The sequence below is a fragment of the Candoia aspera genome, chromosome 6, assembly GCF_035149785.1.
Source record: "Candoia aspera isolate rCanAsp1 chromosome 6, rCanAsp1.hap2, whole genome shotgun sequence".
In the NCBI taxonomy this organism is placed as follows: domain Eukaryota; kingdom Metazoa; phylum Chordata; class Lepidosauria; order Squamata; family Boidae; genus Candoia; species Candoia aspera.
This window is the reverse complement of record NC_086158.1, coordinates 58,214,924-58,233,439: the sequence shown is the minus strand read 5'-3', so window position 1 is coordinate 58,233,439 and position 18,516 is coordinate 58,214,924. Positions and strand designations below refer to the sequence as shown.

Sequence of the window (18,516 nt, the reverse complement as noted above, 5' to 3'; positions counted from 1 at the left end):
TGCAGTGATGATGCTAACTTGCAAAACTTAAAATCATTGGGAAAATCTCTTGTCAAAGCTAGTCCTCAAGTGTGACAAGGGAAAACTGTGAAATTTACTTGGTCAAAGCCATAGGTGAGTATAAGTAAAGGAGAAACAGGAACACAGAAGACTACTTATTCCAACACATGAATGTCAAATTTAATTTTATAAACTATATTGCAAAGAATAACATGTAGTGAAGATTTACTTTAGATCAGATCACTGGCTTAAAATATGTTACCAGATTTCTATATATTTCCTGAATAAACGTGTATACCACTTGACAGCTATACACAATTTCATATGCATATACTGTAGCTGTCCCCCTTAAGTCTCCTCAGAAGTCAGCTCCATTTAAATCAATGGGCCATATTCCCAGGTACATGTGTATAGGATTGCAAATTTAAAACATACTACTTTATATAGAACCGAACAATACCAATGCAGAAACAGCCGTCTTCATTATAGTCCCTGGGAAAGGAGTAGAAGGAACAAGAACAAGAATTGTTCATGTTTCTGCATAATTTAGCAGAATTCAGAGATAATTGACAAAGTACATTTAGGACATTAGTCAACCTCAAGAGTCTGCTGAATTAAAAGCATTGGGGGGGGGCATTAAAATTTGACCTGCATAACACTTGTTATTATTTTGGAGTTTATAGCTGGAATTCTGTGTTGTTTTTAATTTTTCCTTGACAATTGCATAGAAATTCTAGGAAAAAAATAGAAATAAAATACTGGAAAAGGCAAAAACAAATAAAGAATTCTAAATGATGGTTGGCTTGTGGTATACCTGGAAATTCAAACAAGTTAGGGCAAACACGATTTTACATTATGTATGAACCCACCCAATGCATTTGTCAGAGGGACTTACTTCACTGGTAAGAAATGGCATACAAACCTTCAACAAGGTGGTTTCATTTTAATGTAAGATGGGTTTTCATGAAAATTTAATGATTACAATATATATAAAACTATGATTTACATCATAGCAATGTTTAAGTTTTAAAACATCTTGACATTTATTTAAATTTCCTTATCAAGCAGGTTTCAAAATTATTCAGTTGTACTCACTCTGATTTATATGCATATAGAAATTGTCAAATCTGGGGAACAAATGGAGTTCATTTCTGTGTTATAATTTTTGTTTGTTTGTTTTGTGACTGCTTTTTCATCTTCATAATTTCTTTATTGAAAAAATACCCCCCATTTTGTAAGAGTTAATGTCTTGGCAATCGTTATATGAGGAATAAACAATAGCAGTTTACCACATTGAATAAACATAGAACTTTTGTGTTACCCGAAGACAAATCTTGCTTCAAATTTTCTCCAATGAATAAACAAGCAATACAAGAGGATACTAAATTTAAGATTTGGCTACAGGATAAGCTCATATGAAGCCAACCCTTTAGTCCTTTTGGAATAAAATACTTCCTCCTTTGATAAGAATGTAGTATTTAATTCTCTGATCAGTGTTCATTACATGCTAGCCATCATGCAAATTAATTAAATTTCTTGCTGTTTCCATAATGAGTAACTGTTGTGACATTGTAAAGCTAGACCATCATAAAATGTAAGGGTGAAATAGCAAAAGTATTAGACGTGACATACCAACTTTTTATCTTTCCTGCCATTTTGTTTTACAAAAACCACAAAGGAAGGAAATGAATGTAGCACAGTGATGTGACTGTGTGTGTGTTTGTGTGTGTGTGTGTGTGTGTGTGAGCTTCATGCAGGAGTTTAAGGCTACCCAGAAACAAAGCAGTTACAATATTCATAGTAACAGGAACTTTTTACATACCAACTACAGTAAGCAGCATGTTGTCCAAGAGCAGAGCAACAAAGACAATCAACAAGATTAATTTCCGAGACTGCCGACTCTCTCGGAGCCAGTTCAGCACACCGAATTCATGCCAAGCCATGGTTTAGTTTCTGTCAAGTTATGGCTTCTACAGTAAACATAAAAAAAAGAATATTTTAATGTAATCCAGAATTTAAAAACACTTTTTTTTTTGCTTTCATGGCACTCTTTTTAAGGAATAACATCATTCCATAATCTGCCACCACTATAGTGACGTTTGTTTCTCTTCATTTTCCTGGGTGTCATTGCTGCTTCTGCCTGATTATTTCCTTATATTCTCTAGCTAAACAAGTGCTTTTCTGAATAAATAATAAATAAATAAATATTTCAGGAATAAAACCATAAATGACTAACATTACTGTCAATATTTCTACACCACATTATTACACAAAAGTTATTTGCCTTTTGTTAGAGCTAACCATAGACAGATAAAAATAACCTGTTGAAAATCCAATGATTTACAGATAAGAAAAATAATCTAAAAATAAAAGGAATCAACCAGACACCCAAGCCCACTAACATACAGAAAAATGCATTCAGATATAATGTTGCTGATTGAACCAACAGACATACTTGATACCTTAAATTGGTTTCATTTACTGCCCATATTTAGGTTAATTAATCTGCTTGCCTTTGCTCTAGGCAAAGAACATCAAGCACTTATAGCTTTATTTAGAATAATCTTCATAAATAGTCAGTTTATATTAAATAGATATGTTTATTTTCCACTATCTCAAACAGGCTTTCCAAGACTGAATTAGGTTTTAAACAAAATTATTCAGAACACCAGTGCAATATACACATATTCCCCTTTTACCAAGAAAATTCCTCCTGGTTGTTTTCACCCAATCCCTATTTCTAAAAATCTCAGTTTTTAATTTCTTATTGTTTAACATAATGTGGCAAGTTTGCCTAAATAACAGACAGCAAAGACTAACAATGAATGTAGAAAAAGAGGATTACTAATATTTGGTATCTCAGAACCTTGCAGTCAGCCTGTTTTGATACTCCAGATGCATGCATCCTCCATGGATCCCAAGTCTAATGCTACACCTTGGAGTTCATTTCAAGAAGGCATAAATGGACAGCTCACTCAAGTTTTCCTTTTTATAGAGAAAACCATGTCACACAAAAAACGTAAGTATGTTCGAAAGGTTCCTACAATCCCATGTACAGAAATAAGCCCTAAAACGAATTCACCCCAACCAGTATTTACCGTCTATACTAATTGATGTGGCATCATCACAATGATTTTTTTTTCAATACACATGTAAAGATCCATTAGTTGAGTTATAAGTGGTGGCACCTGTAACCTTGCATAAATTTTTGTCATTGTCCCAAATAACAATATAATATAAAACCACAAGCACATAAATTGATTTTCATACATAATATTTCATCCTATCCTTTCTTAGAGATCACTTTGTATGCATTCCTAGTTTTTCACCATTAATCCAGACTTCCTTTCAATTGTTAAAACAGATATATCAAGAATCAGACCTGTCTGGAAACCGACTTGCTTGTTTTGGAAGTATTTCTAAGTATGTATGTATGTATGCATGTATGTATGTATACATATACATATACATATATAATACTCATTGCTGAAGGCAGTACCGTTTGCTCAGAAACTCTCTCTTCCAGATATGAATTCCAGTATTGAAAACAGGTTCCAAGGATGAACTCCAATTCTTATATACATCTCTACATTGTTTCTCCTATTCCTTCCCAATTGCATCCAAAAACACACAAGTCCAGAGCACTCTGCCTCCAGATTAATCCCTTGCTCCTGGACTGACAGGTACCATTAACTCCCAAGTTTCAGTAACATTAAAGTCACACACAGATTCTAGAGGTACCACAATATTTATGACATAAGCCTCGGTGATGAGATGCACAGGATGAGACGGGAGTGCCATTCCTGGGTACATCTCGTGGTATTGCTCCATGCAGGTGATGACATCTTGTCCACAAAAGCTAATCTATTAGTTTGTAAGGTGCCATTAAGATACCTCATTGGTTTGGCTGCAATCACAAGAGCGATAAAGTTTCGGAGCGGGGGTGGGGGAATAGGGTTGAAGCATAGTAACCAAAGTGACTGGGATGTGTGGAGTCTTCAGCCCTTTCTCATGTTTCGTCAGGCTCAGGAAATCCACCTTTTTACCGACCTGCCCCACCGTTTCCTCCCCGCTTCATCTTTCCAGGGTGCTCCAGCATCACCGCTCGCCTCCCCTCATTTCCACCCGTTGCCTCCCCAGCCTCCCGCCCTCCACATTCCACTCTCTTCTGCTCCCGCCTCGGCCCCTCTTTTGACCCGTCGCCTCACTCCGCCCAAGCGTCTCCCCACGGCGCCCCCGCTCACTCAGGAAGCGCGCCAGGCGGTTTCCTCCACTTGCCCCGCGCTGCCTTAACTCCCGCGTCCCTCGCCCCGTCTTTCCTTCGCCGCGCGCAAAAGGCTCCGCGCACCCTACCCAGGCGGCCAGGCTCGTCCGACGCAGCTCCTGAGCTTTGCTGCCTCGCTCCCGCCTTGCCTGCTGCCGGAGCGCCGATGCCGCGCCGAAGAGCCCCCGGTGCCTCGGAGCAGCTCCGCTTACCAAGCTCCTCCTTGACGTCACGCCAGATCCTTATCTCTCTCCCCTCGAGTCCCTTCTGATAGTGTTTGCCGCTGGAAGCCAGCCAGGCAACCAAAGAGTTTCCTGCCCCCCCCACCCCCCAAAAGAAAGTATATGTACTGCTCCCTGTTTGGGGGCACCTTGCTTCCTCCTCCTCCCCCCGCCTCCTCCTCTTCCCGTCTCAAAAGTGAGCGCGTCCCTCATGCCTGGAACGGACGAGGAAGATGCTCAGTGGAAAAGCCGCTGCAGAGCCCGAGGCGCTTTTTGCAAGCGTCTGGCTTAGAAGCCCAAGAAGAAATAACCATCGCTTGCACTGCAGATGGTTTCTCGGCCACCGCTCCTCGTGCAGCTGCTGCGCGAGCGGTAAATACTGGGAGGACAGTGTGCCAAGAGCTCATTAAGCCAGCTGGCTTTACTGGCGTCTCCATCTTCGGGACGCAGGGAACAGGAGGCTGATCTGCCTTGTCTAATGTTAAGAGCAATACTTGCCTTTGGGGCTTTCCTCACTTGCCGTTTACATCAACACCAGATTACCCTGGCAATCTCCAAGGTGCCCCTTTGGCCACAGGGCACAGGCCTTGTCTTGTTCCCAGCAAAGAATTTAATCAATTTATACCTTCTGCTTGTTCCCCCAGCAACTGGCGCTTCCTTTTTTAAGCAAAACAGGGTCCTGCTACAGCAAGAAAGGAAGGTGACGTGTTGCAAAGTGCAACCAGAGGTACGTCTTGGCTGTGCAAGAAAGTGTGCCCATGCCCCCTCCCTTAGGCCACTAGTCACCAAGTTCTACCATCCATGTGACTGGCATGACAGACATTGACCAATCACTGAAAATACCGGTAGCCAACATACGAGGAGAAGGCATCTGGTTAGCAAGGCATTCTGTATGCAGGATGATGGCCACAGACTCTACAGTCTGTACAACCCAATTTATGGTATCTGTTCATTTTACAATCCAACAAGAGCTGGATGGTGTGAGGACAGCTCTTCAACACTCACAGGCTCAGCTGATTCATCGGGCTGAGGCACAAGATGGTGAATTTGCTTTGGCTTTGTGTATTGTATGAACCTAGCCAATAATGATTTAAACCATGTTAAATCATAGCTTATGATAAGGTATGAACCCAATTAATGAGTTGTGTATCTAGCTAGATGGTTCCTTAATAGCTTCCCTAAACTATGAGGCTTTTAAAAGCAAGAGTATACCAGTTGTCAACTATTGTAATTTATCCATAGTTGCAATGGAAATCTATTTACAGTCCACCTGATAGCCTGTCTTTTTTCACTTCTGAGGAAGGGGGGTGAATCAGTGAATCTTCAAGCTGTAAAGCACTAAAGCGCTCAGCAGCCTCAGGCAACATAGCCAAGGGTGAGGGATACAGGAAGTGACAGTTCAGCAGTGATTGGAGGGACACAGGTTTACCACCTCTGGCTTGTTTAAAGAGCCTTCCAAAGAATATTGGCAACTTAAATTTATATCCTATAATAAAGCATATGTGCTGTGAGACTGTGACTCATTAACTGCTTTTACTTCACAAATCACAAGCTAATTTTCTAGCTTTTTACACATCCACCAAACATGATAGAATGTCCCTTCTTGTTGTTCACATGTCCAACATAAATTTGAAGTGCCTTTATACATTCTAAACAATTTCTCTGGTGATATATACCAATGGTACACTTTATAAAAATTATCTTTAAGATTATAACATAGTGTAAATTTCAGTCCTTTCAACCACATATTTTCCCATTGTTCTGTCTGTATATAATAACCAACATTTTTAGCCCATTTTATCATACATTCTTTCACTTGTTCTTCTTCTGTTTCAAATTTCAATAAAAATTTATACATTTTAGCAATTACATGTTCTTAATTTGTACACAATTCTTTTTCAAATTCAGTCTTACAATGTTCAAAACCATAAACTTTTTTTTCTAAATTTTTCTAATAACTGTAAATAAGAAAAGCAGTGACAAATACATCCCTCTACCACCAGGTCTTGATTTTATTTTACATTCCCCTTGACAAAATTCTAGCATCTCAAGATAAGTTAGCCATTTGTGTTTGCCTATTATTTCTCATCTATAAAATGCTTCTTGTGCTGAGAGCCACAAAGGTGTTTTTGGGCACAACCTGGGTTTGTATCTATTCCATATTCTCAATATGGCACATCTAACCTAATGATTTTTAAAAGCCACATTGACCTTGACTTTGTCATACCACAGATATCCATGACACCCAACTCTCAGGTCGTGTCCTTCTAAGTCCAAGAGCCTACTATTTCTCAGCAGCACCCTCTGTTTCAGCCAGATCAGGTAGACCCAATCTTCCTCTTTCCTTGCATCTTGTAACACCTTATATTTAACTCATGTTTTTTCCCCGCCACACAAATGTAGATGTATGTTTCTGCCACTGTTTAAATGTGCATCAGTTGTCCAAACAGGTATCGTCCGAAACAAAAGCATCATTCTAGGCAAGGCATTCATTATTATCACAGAAATTCTCCTCAGCAGTGACAGTTGTAGTTTCTCCCATCTTAACGTGTCTTTTTAAACTTAATTCCATGTCTTAACATAGTTATTTTGAAATAACATACAGTTCATATTTGTCATAGTGATACCCAGATATTTTACCTTCTTATCAATCTTAAACCTGTTTTATTCATGAATTCTGTCTGATCTTCTATTTTCATATTTTTTGATAACATCTTTGTCTTCTCTTTATTAACCTTGAAACTTGCTAATGCACTAAATTCTTTTAATTTGCCCATTAATATTTCAATTTCCTTGAAAGGATCTTCCAAAACCAATACCAATTTCATCATGACCGCTATTTTAGCTCAATGGGTAGATGGCTCTAGAGCACTGTTTCTCAACCTCAGCAACTTTAAGATGCATGGACTTCAACTCCCAGAATTGGCTGGGGTTGCTGCTCTAGAAGATACCGTTGGTCCCAGTGGATGATTTATTCTGAGAATGAGTGCCAGCACATAGGGGCAATAAAATAGATGGAGGCCTGCTTAAGCAAATGTGATACCCATGCAATGCTCACGTTAGTCTAAGGAACTTTGGAGCATGGACTCCTCATTAGCATGTGCTGGTGGAAAAGTTAGGGATGGAGAGCTCTCAGCTGTTGCTGGTCACCCCCTTATTAAAGAATCATCTCTGCTACCCCTAAATGCAGATTTTCTAACCATATCATGACAAATCCATTTTCTCTCCTCCATCTATGCTTTGCTTAACTTTTTAACCTTGCAGAACAATTGAAAGCTTGCTTGCTATTTTATGACATTTTGATTGGTCCTAATAAAAATATTTTCTGAGTTATGTGAACAAATAAAAAATCTTGTACATCAATATGTAATCTCTCTCTCTCTCTCTCTCTCTCTCTCTCTCTCTCTCTATATATATATATATATATATATATAGAGAGAGAGAGAGAGAGAGAGAGAGAGAGAGAGAAAGAGAGAATATCCTAGGGCAGAAAATAAATTTCATCATGATTACAAAACTTTCTTAGGTATATAGTTTTTCATTGGTTTATTTATTTTATTTGTCACCACCCATCTCCTCCCACAAGAGGGACTCTGGGCGGTTTACAACAAAGTCATCAATAAAACAATAAATATACAATATAGTTACAATATATAAAATACACTATATAAAAATATATAAAAATACAATTAGAAATAAACAGTAATATAAATAAAAATAAAATCCAAATGGCAGATGATCTGATTCAGTCCTTGTGTGAGACGAGCACTCTAGGGTAGTAGCCATCCCCAAACGTGACTGCTCCCCTCCCTACCCCAAGCCAGGTGGCAGAGCCAGGTGTTCTGATTCCTCCAGAAGGCCAGGAGCAATGGGGCTAACCTCACCTCCCGCCTGCCTCCTGGACCCCATAAAACGGAGTGGGGGCGGGGGAGGGGACACAGACATATCTTTCAATTTTTCAATAGGAAGTGAAAGACTTATGCTTTGTGGTTGCAAACGGATATTTACCTAAATATAAATTGGAATCCAACTCAGTAAGGAAAAACAATCTTACTTAGTCAATGCTAAATTGATGGAGGTGCCTTCTATAAAACATTAGTAGCAATACTGCATTATGGAAAAAGGAATAATTTACACATTTGCAATACTTCAAAGAAAAAAAAATAAGTCTTTAGCTGTAATGCAGTCAGATTTTCAAAGAGAATTCCATGTATGTGGTGCATTAAGTAAGAAGAGATTTCCTTATGACAGGATATATTGTAAACATCTTGCCATGAAAGATTTCCTCTCTAGCCAGTTACTGTTTATTCTGTTCCTTCTGTTGCCTTTTCCACAGTGCAGTCCATGGTGATGATGGCTATTTAGTACTGCTCAAGTTTGAATCATTGGTTTTCCTAGGCTCTCAAGCTCTTCCTGCCTCCAAGGAGCTGACATTCTCACTGCCAGATACAAAAGCCAATATATATTAAAAGGGATCTTGCCAGCACCTTTGGAACAAGTGGCTGAAATTGTTTCTGAGAATACTTATTTGTGCACAGATATATTATTAATACTTACACGGTGGTAATGTCTAAAGGTCATAGGGCTGGATTTCCACTGTACATTCAATGGAAACTCAGGTATATTTAGGCAGTTCACTTTTTTCTCATCTTTCTTCTTACAAAATCAGTGTGGTGTATATGTTCCTCAGCTTGTATCAGGCACCTCCAGGTTCTGACGACTGATGGGTACATTTGAAATTTTGAGCGCATGCCATGGATGTGATTCCACTGTTAATTTGATTACTGTCTGGTTTGGATCATGTTCACCAATGAGTGAAAACTTGTTTGAACCAGTACATTTCCTGTGCATAGCTGCATATTGCCCTCAGCAATTTGCAAAGCAGTTAGCTGATTTGTAGTAATTTAGATGTAAGTGGGTATTTTTTGATATGCAAGTCACTGCAATTATTGGCTTTTTCCTGCCCACTCTTATCTATAGGGCTCTGATCAGTAGATTCAGTTTCTAAAACAATTTCAAAGAATATAATGGAATAAGGATTTATGGTAGCAATAATAAATCAATGATAGACAAATCATTTTTAAAGAAAAAATGAAATCGTAGACTTTCAAAGAGAGCCAGTTTGGTGTAGTGGTTAAGGCACCAGGCTAGAAACCTGGAGATCATGAGTTCTAGTCCTGCCTTAGGCACAAAGCCAGCTGGGTGACCTTGGGCCAGTCACTCTCTCTCTCAGCCCTAGAAAGGAGGCAATGGCACATCACTTCTTAATATAGTAAATTTTATTAAGTTTCAAAGAAAGAATACAAACTACAATAAAAACAAAAAACTACCAAAAAAAAACTTTAAAAGTGCAGAAACACAAGAAAAGAAAAGAAAAATTACAGAAAGATGTGGCTTCTGACTTTTAACAGCAAGGATATACAAAATTTCCATAATCAATCTCTTACTCTATATTAAACCAAAACACCACATTATTTCTATAAGTCATTCCACTTTCACACATAATAAAAATCACTAAGTACAGTTACTCCTCCCCCTTATATTAAAATGAAGAAAAAAATTCATATAAACTTCTTTCTCCACTCCAAAAGATAAAACATATTTAATTATTCCCTTCCCACCACTATTCTATACATTTCTGTCTACTATAATAAAAATCAAATTGAAAGGCACATAAGTTGTCAGCTAATATACTTAATAGTATGACAATTTTAATAATCCCAATCTTAATAAACCCAAAATCCTAATAAACTCAAAAAACAAAGCCAATTTAAAACAGTAAATCCAAATCTTTAAAGGCAAATAACATCAGTCAAATCCTTAAAGCAAACCAAATAAACATTCTTCAACCCTTATCCCACTTCAAAATAAACCAGAGCAGTTACATATTCCCAAAATATGCACAGAGCTTTCTTCTTAAGAAAAACAGCCCAGCTGCCCCCCTCAAAAATTCCAGGTTCTTTTCATGGCATTCCACCAGGAGATCAAACCTACTTATGGCTTGCAGATCACTCTCTCCCCTAGATTTATCCAACTTGATTATTCAATCTTCATCCAGGATCTTGACAAAAATCCCTATCTCAATCTTAAAAGAAACTTTTCTATCACTCTTAAATTCCTCAGTTTCATCCACCACATCCTCAACCTGAGGCTCTCATATTTTCCACAATGTCCTGGATATCATGCATAAGGGTTTGATAAAAGTCAGAAGATATCTGTTTGAAATCCTGGTGAAGGTCAGAAAGGATGTTTGAAATCCCCCATGTTTCACATAGTAGTTTATGGTGCCCCCTAGGAACTTACTCAGCAAAAGTTGAAGATATCAGAGAGTTCAAAAGTTGTTTACAAAAAGTAAAAGTAAATAGCAGACTGTTCTCAAGGGAAAGTGAAGACAGAAAGCTGAAGTTTCAAATCAACTGATTCAACGTGTAGGAACATGCTAATATCTTCAAACTTAATACAAAAATAATTAAAGGAAGACAATTGTTTACTCAATCTTTGAAATTTCCTTTGGAAGGAAAACAAAATCCAAAACTTAAAACAAAATTTTAAAAGTAATCCCAAAAATAACATTAAGCACCAAGAGAACCAGCTTCTCCTTGCTGTAGAAAGACTCGGGGTAATATACTTAAAAAAACAAATTAGTGATTTAGAAATAAGGTGGCTGGTCTTAGTGTCCCTTTAAGGCTAAAGCATGGCTTGGTGACATCCCCGCCTCCTGGATGCTCTTACCAATCGAGAGCAAAATGCAGTTTGCGATCTCCTGGCTGCAAGCCTCCATTCAGGAGGACAGATGGGATGATTCCAAGTATTCTCCTTAATCCAGAGAATGTTGCTGGGCTTCAGGAAAGCCTGCCTGAGCCCCAAAAAAGCCACTGTGCTGTCCACTCTGCCCACGGAAACAGTGTGCACAGCTGCTCAGTCCGCCATTCCCACCAGAAGCCAGTGGCAAACCACTTCTGAAAAACCTTGCCAAGAAAACTGCAGGGACTAATCCAGGCAGTCACCAGGAGTCAAAACCTGACTTGAAATCGCGAAAAAAAAAAGACTTGGAAAAGTATAGAATTTGGAAGTATATCAGAAAACCTGAGATACTTTGAAGAAAAATAAGCTAGAACAAGGGGGGTGGGGGTGGATTGGTTGGGATATCATGGGCACTTTCGCAAAATGGCTATCATGAGAAGGCTTGTTTATGTAAAAATGGGGCAAAGTAACTTACTTAAGAAGAAATTAAGATGGGATTTGATAGTCATTATCATCTTTCAAAACTATCATTTTCTGCTTGAACCCCCATTTCACAAAAGACAAACTGAATGCTCAGAGATATGTAAGTTGGCTAAGAAATTAAACATAGAACTTTTTTTTTTTTTGGTGCCTTCAGGTCAGTGTTGACTCCTGGCAACTGCTCAGACTAGTCCCTGCAGGTTTCTTGGCAGCATTTTCAGAAATAGTTTCCCATTGACTCCTTCCTACAGTTGAGAGAAAGTGACTGGCCAAGCCTAAGGCAAGGATAAATCAATAAAATCTTTTCAACTATTCATTTTCATTCTTATCTGTAACTTTCAGCAACTATTTTACTTTATTGTTTTTACTAGCTACCATGAGAAAGATCCCAATGCTTTGTAAATGCCACTAATAGAACTTTGAGTCAGCATAAAGGAGACTGCAGTTGATGTGCTCTACACACAAAGGCAGTCATGAAAAAGCAGAAATCCTCATAGGTGTGGTTATAGACAACGCTACTGATCAGTGCAAACCTTTTCTGGGTTTCTCTCATCCTCTGTGACAGTGCCACAATAGAAAGAAGCCCAAAGTGATTGGGCATTTGGTACCAGAAAAAATGATTTGAAAAATACCCTCATGTTAAAAGAAACTTTATTTGAAAATACTGTTAAACTCAGTTATTTTTATTTTGTACTGTATAACTTTGAAAAGAGACCATTTTTAAAAAAGAAGAATGCTAAGTAGCACAAGAAATAATTCAAACTCTAGCATCTCACTTGAAGATATTCTGTAGCAGATTATGAAGACACAACATCCAGGTTTGCTGTCACTGTTCTCATTGTAAGCTATTACCTTTTTGAACTCAAGCTAAAGGATGGTCATTTTATTTCTCCTCTCCAAAGCAAAGCATGTTTAGCCCATGAGCACATGGTTCTTTGACAGTATCTTCAGATGTATAAATGGATGCATAAAGTCCTGTCCCCTCATATCTCCAGCACATCCAGGCACTACCATGAAATGCCATGGCCCCTGGCCATTCCATGTTCCTTCAATTAACATTGCAGTCCTTTGAACATTATTTACAGAAATGGGAAGCCTATGGTCAGTGGAGAGAAAAATGGAAGACAGGAGATGAAGATTTGTGAGTTCACATCACAAACTGAAGTAACCCATCCTACCTTGGACAGTAGCTGGCACGATATTCCCCACTTTAAAAGTGACACATCTGTGAGCTGGTTTATTGATAACAAACTCAGGTGGTTATTTGGCTGAAAAAGTCCAGATAAACTCAACACAATAGCCTTTAACAATACAATGGGAGTTTTGTAGAACAGCCAGTTTTGGTTTAGATACAAGGAAAGCATGGCATGCATTATACAGTATGTTAGATTTCGACCAATGTGTTTCCCTCTTCTGCCCAGGACTGGCTAAGCATTTCATTTGTATCAATCAAATGGCCCACTTTCCCATGGATTGGGGTTTAGCTATTGTGATCCTGATACATAAAAAGGTGTATCCAAGCAATTATCAATCAGTTTATTGAGCACTTTCAGAAAACATGTGTATGTTATCACTTAGGTAACCAAATAATATCACCATGGCCATCAACTGTTCAACTGTTGATGTTGCTTAGTTCAACTGTTATATTGCTTATATAGCAATATAACTAGAGGTGTGCATGAAACAACAACAAAAAATCATTGTATTCCACAAGTTTCTGCCAAACCATTTTGGATCAGCCACAGTTGCAGGAACAAAACCTGAAGTGTTTTGGTTGTTCTGGGTTTGGTCAAAACAAAATTCAGAGGTTCCCACTGCATTTTACAGGACATGTAGGCAATGCTGATACATGCTGACCCCTCTATTCCTCCTACCTGGCCTGTAGGTTAGCCTCCCCATTTCCCATTTTCCCAGCATCTTCCCTTCCTCCCTTCCTTTTCATGCCTCCCTCAGCCACCATCACTACTGATGTCCTATCTCAACATATCCAGCAGTCTGCCCACACCAATCTTTCCAGTACCTTCCCTTTCCTCCCTCCCCCACTCTCTCAACTGCCAATGTCCCAGCATGTCATATCCCACCAATTTTGTGCTGTGTCTTGTACAGTCCACCAAATGATCCTTCAGAAACTGATCCAGTGATAAGCAAATTTGGCCTAGTTGGCAAAGGCCAATATATGATGTTATTGCTGCTTTGTTACATATTCATTCCATCATGCTTTTTTCTGTACTGGTTAAAGACTGTAATAAAGATGATTGATCGATTCCCTCTTACACTTAGCTGTACCCAAGTCTACTTCTAATTGTTATCATTTGAAATATTTGAAATTGTTCCTCTCTAGAATAGTAACAAGAACAAACAGAACCACAATGAAATTAAATCATATTATCTTTAAAAAAAAAAATTTTAGGTAAACCATTAGATGGGAAATATTAATTATTGATATTTTCAGTGACAACTGCCACTAGAAATAATCATTTTGTACCAGGCAGAAAAGGGAGAAGATCATATTGTCCTAACGTGGTATTTTAACAAGGAGAGAACTCCTGTCAAGGAAAATAAAAGCTGACTAATAACCAGGTTAAATCACAGGTTCTTTTATCTGTCTTTCCCAGCTAAGTGTTCTCTTAACACGTGACACAGCCTTACAGGCAAACTTTGCCTTAGCTTCACAATCAATAAGAAGAGACACTGAGTGCAGTGTTACAAACCTAATTATTTTTTTTTCCTGGACATTTGTCTCTAACTAAAAGGCATCTGACAAATAATCTTCCCCATCCCTCGAGGTTAAAGGAATCCAGTCATTACATGCAAATTGTGTTTATATTGACTGTTTATGCTGCTGTTTGAAACCTTTTGGCATTTAAGCAGCTAAACACCAAGCTGTAAATACCATCTTCCAGGCACAGCGGAAGTTCAGATTGATGTAAGTAGAGATCTCAGTTTCAAATATGATTACACTCTGCTTTGCATGTTGACCCACGTTTTATTTAAGTATAAATAAATAGCAATGAACTGCATTGGTTACATCCGTGGGTGCCCATTTGGGTTCACTTGTCAGACAGATAGTTTAACTAAGTATAGGTCAAGTAAGGCAAAGAAACAGACACCTGTTCCCCTCTGGGCCCTGCACTCTGAAGAGAAAATATCACATCTTCCCTTTGGCATAGTACTCAGCAGGAGCATGGCAAACTCTATACAAAGCAAACTCTTTCTGATAATTTTTAAAAATGCACAGAAAGTACAATGGAAGCTTAAAGATGATTTTTTTTTTATCGTATTCACTATGACATGATTCACTATGACATGAGCTTTCACACAGAAGAGGCAACTTAGTCACAGGTCCAGAATGGTTGAGAAAGTGGCCCATACATACTCTTGTAGATTTAAAGGAATAGAGAAGGATAAACAAAGACCCAAAATTTAAAGCCACTGACAGCAGCAGAAGGCTTAGGAAAGAGGTGGCTTGGATCTCTGAGCAGGAATTTCCAAAGTCTAGGTGCAACCAATAAAAAAGCACCTATTCATACATATTTTGGAGGACAAAGTAGGGCCTCTGATCACGATCTTAAATACTCAAGTAAGCTCATACTGGACAAGGTAATCCATAAACGGTTTCTTTCTTGCACATAATAATTGGTTTCCCTTTCCTCCCCAATGAGAATAAATCGGTTTATAGCAAAACCCACAGGTCAGTTAGCTCCCCCAGAAACAAGCATTAATTCAGTTTCCCAGTCATCTTTGAGAAGATCAACTAGAATATTTATTAGGTCTGTGCTACATACTGGGCTGAGTTAAAAGCAGGTGCTCTATAATGTACAGAGGCGTAAACGTAGCACTTCTCTGCAGGTCTTTAAATCAACTGTGTCCTTCCTTGGGGTCATGTGGCTGCCCTGTATAACTGTCCCATGATTTTGAGATGCAGCTGCTTTGAAAAGTTAAAGAAAGATGCTATATTCATGCTCTTATGCACTCCAAAACACTGTTAGAATAGGAAGCATTACACAGCCCTATGCTTATATGCTGCTTTTCAGTGATTATTTCTTTGCTTATTCTAAAGTGAGTATAATTCTATAATCTAGGAAAATGCATGCATTAATTTTGCACTGCAGGACAGAAATGTGTGGCCTCCAGCCATGGGAGTCCATGGGTAGGGGTAAGGGGTGGAAAATGATGAAAGGAGCATCAAAACATCTCAACCCATGCTCTGCCATATGCATGTAAATTGTGACATCACATACTTGTACATAAGGGGCAGAGCTTGCATCACAACTTTGCAACATACTCATCAGCATTCTGACAAAGCTATAGGATTCTGCAGGTGCATCTGCCTCCAGCTGTTGTGGATGGCAACTCCCATCATCCCTTATTGCTCCTGTTGGCTAGGGCTGATGGGAGTTGGAATTCAACAACATCTGGAAAACTGCATATTTCCTATCTCTGTTATAAGCACTGAAATCAAGGAAAATTCTATGCATTGTCTTCTTCTGTGTTTGTGTATCTGTCATAGCAATCTGTTTTGACATGGTACTTTGACCCCTTCCCTTCAAAAAACTCCTACAAATATTGAATAGAAATAGAAATTTTGATCTGGGAATAAAAAGAACAGTATGATGCTGATTCATGAATGGACACATACAAGGTGATTTTCTAATAAACCAGAAATGTCTGTGTTCTGTTGTATTAATCAATGTTTCTGCAGTGCCCTTAAGGACAATAAATTACTGCTAATGGAACATTGTCCCCAGCATGTACTAGTAATTTTCCCTGTCCAGACAGTTTTAGATTAGGTTTAAATTGGTTTTAGGAAATCCTAAACATGTTTCCTTAGAGTAAAAGGGGAGCTATTTAGGACAAGCAGCAACTGTTTAGAGAGGTTGCCGAGCAGTAGGTGGGCCACAGTATTTCACTTATTTACACATCCACTACAAAGAGGTTGAACAGTCAGTGATCTATCCTATGATCCAGATTTTAAAGGGTTGGTAGATTTTTATTGCCAAAAATAAGAGGTGGAAAATTGGGGGGCGGGGTACAACCATTAATAATAGGTTAAATCAGTAGAATGCAGCATTATTTAAAATTCAATAGTCCTATGAGTTCAGTGGGACTTAGTAATTCTGCACTGGATTGAACTATCATTATAAAATTTCATATCCACCCTTATATTCACCTCTTTCTGAAACACAAATGTTAGTTGTGTATTTATGTGTTGGGTGTGGTAAATATTGATAAAGCAGTATCTTTTGCATCACAGATGCAGAGTTTAGCCATTGGTCCACTTGTGCAGCTGCATGAAGCCTGGTGTAGCTTGTCATTTTAAATTCTTATTTCTAAGAGCAAATGGCATTTTAGCTTTGGCTGCAATACTTTGTTAAAGAAGAAAGAAACCAAGAGATAGGGGGAAAAAAGATGGGCTTAATTTGGATCAGCTCTAGAACCATGTGAACTTGTAATATAACGATAATGGAATGCCCTTTAGTTAGTGCATAAATTATTTCTCTCATTGCTAAAAAAGCCTAATATTTACACAGCCAAGTTTGTTGATGGGGGAAGACAAAAAGGATGAAGACAGGAAATAAAGTATGAAATACAGAGAAAGCTGAGAACAGCCAATGAGAGAGGCATTCATGTGACAGTTGGAGACCAATTGTCATTCAGAGTAGAGGATTAAGAAAAAGGCTGGAAAGAAATGAAGGGGAAGAATTAAAAAGGAGAATCAGAAGGGAAACAGCCACCACAATGACTACAACACCAGCCCCAACATCAGCCTTGAACTTTAAAACCAGGTTTTCCTCAGATGTTATAATTCTACCTTCTCCAGCTCCAGAAAACTGAATACTTCCAAGTCCATTTACTGTAGCTGTTGGGGACATTTGTATCATAGTTATATGTGATAAACATGTAGTATCTCTGCCACCCACCCCTTCTGAAGAAGAAAAAGGGCCCAGGAGCTCTGCTCAGGAAGCTAAACTCATAATAAGGGCTACACTTACTGTCAAGACATCTTGGATTGTCATGCGCTTGAACTTGGGCTCCTGAAAGGCAACCAGAAAACTGTAATTGGCACAGAATGTGGCAGTTTGCATGCCAGTGGGGTAGGGCTCACAATATAGGCCAACACCTATATTGTGAGTACTACAATGGCTATCAGTAGGTTTATGGGTACAATTCAAAATGCTGCTTTATACAGCCCTGCAGGGCTTGGGGCCAGGGTACTCTTAGGGCCATCTCCTCCAAGTTGAATCTGCCTGTTTTCTTCAGGCCACATAGGTGGAGATGCTACATATCTCTTCACCTTGGGAGGGCTGAAGGGAGGAACTCTGAATCAGATCTTCTAGAATACCTTTTCCCTGGAGAGCCAATTGCCCCTATGCCTGTTATTGTCCTGAAGCCAGTGAAGACATGGCTCTTCCACCAAGCATCTATGACATTTTATGTTTCAGTTTACATTTGAATACTGATGGATTTTGCTTGATTCTGTTCTAATTATGCTTAATTATGCTTTTAAAGAGCAGTTACAGGGTTTAAGATTAGTTGGTTTATTGTGAATGACTTAGATTTTAATGAAAAGAAAGGGTACTAGTGGTAGGAAGGGAGTGAGTTTTTTGGCCATAGCAGGAGTTGAGGTTGAATGAGGGCATCTTTCTCTTTTAGAAGTTAAAAATTATTCAAGTTGCATTGAAACTTAAAATATCTATGCTGTAATCATGTAAGCATTTCCCCAGCAGTAACTGGGATTTTTGCATAAATGTACCAAAGGCATGTAGATAATGGAATCTGAAATAGAAGTAACAGCAGAAGCCTCTC

General features: G+C 38.6%; 1 protein-coding gene across 2 annotated transcripts in view; it reads right to left on the bottom strand.

The window, feature by feature from the left end:
• The window catches only part of SLC18A2 (solute carrier family 18 member A2), a 28,868-nt gene extending 26,904 nt beyond the window's left edge, over positions 1-1,964 (bottom strand). For both annotated transcript variants that reach the window (XM_063307217.1, XM_063307216.1), the window contains exon 1: positions 1,823-1,964. In XM_063307217.1, the coding sequence (XP_063163287.1) occupies positions 1,823-1,943 (121 nt within the window). In that variant the 5' untranslated portion in view covers positions 1,944-1,964. The remainder of the gene's footprint in view (positions 1-1,822) is intronic.
• Positions 1,965-18,516: the final 16,552 nt, after the last annotated feature.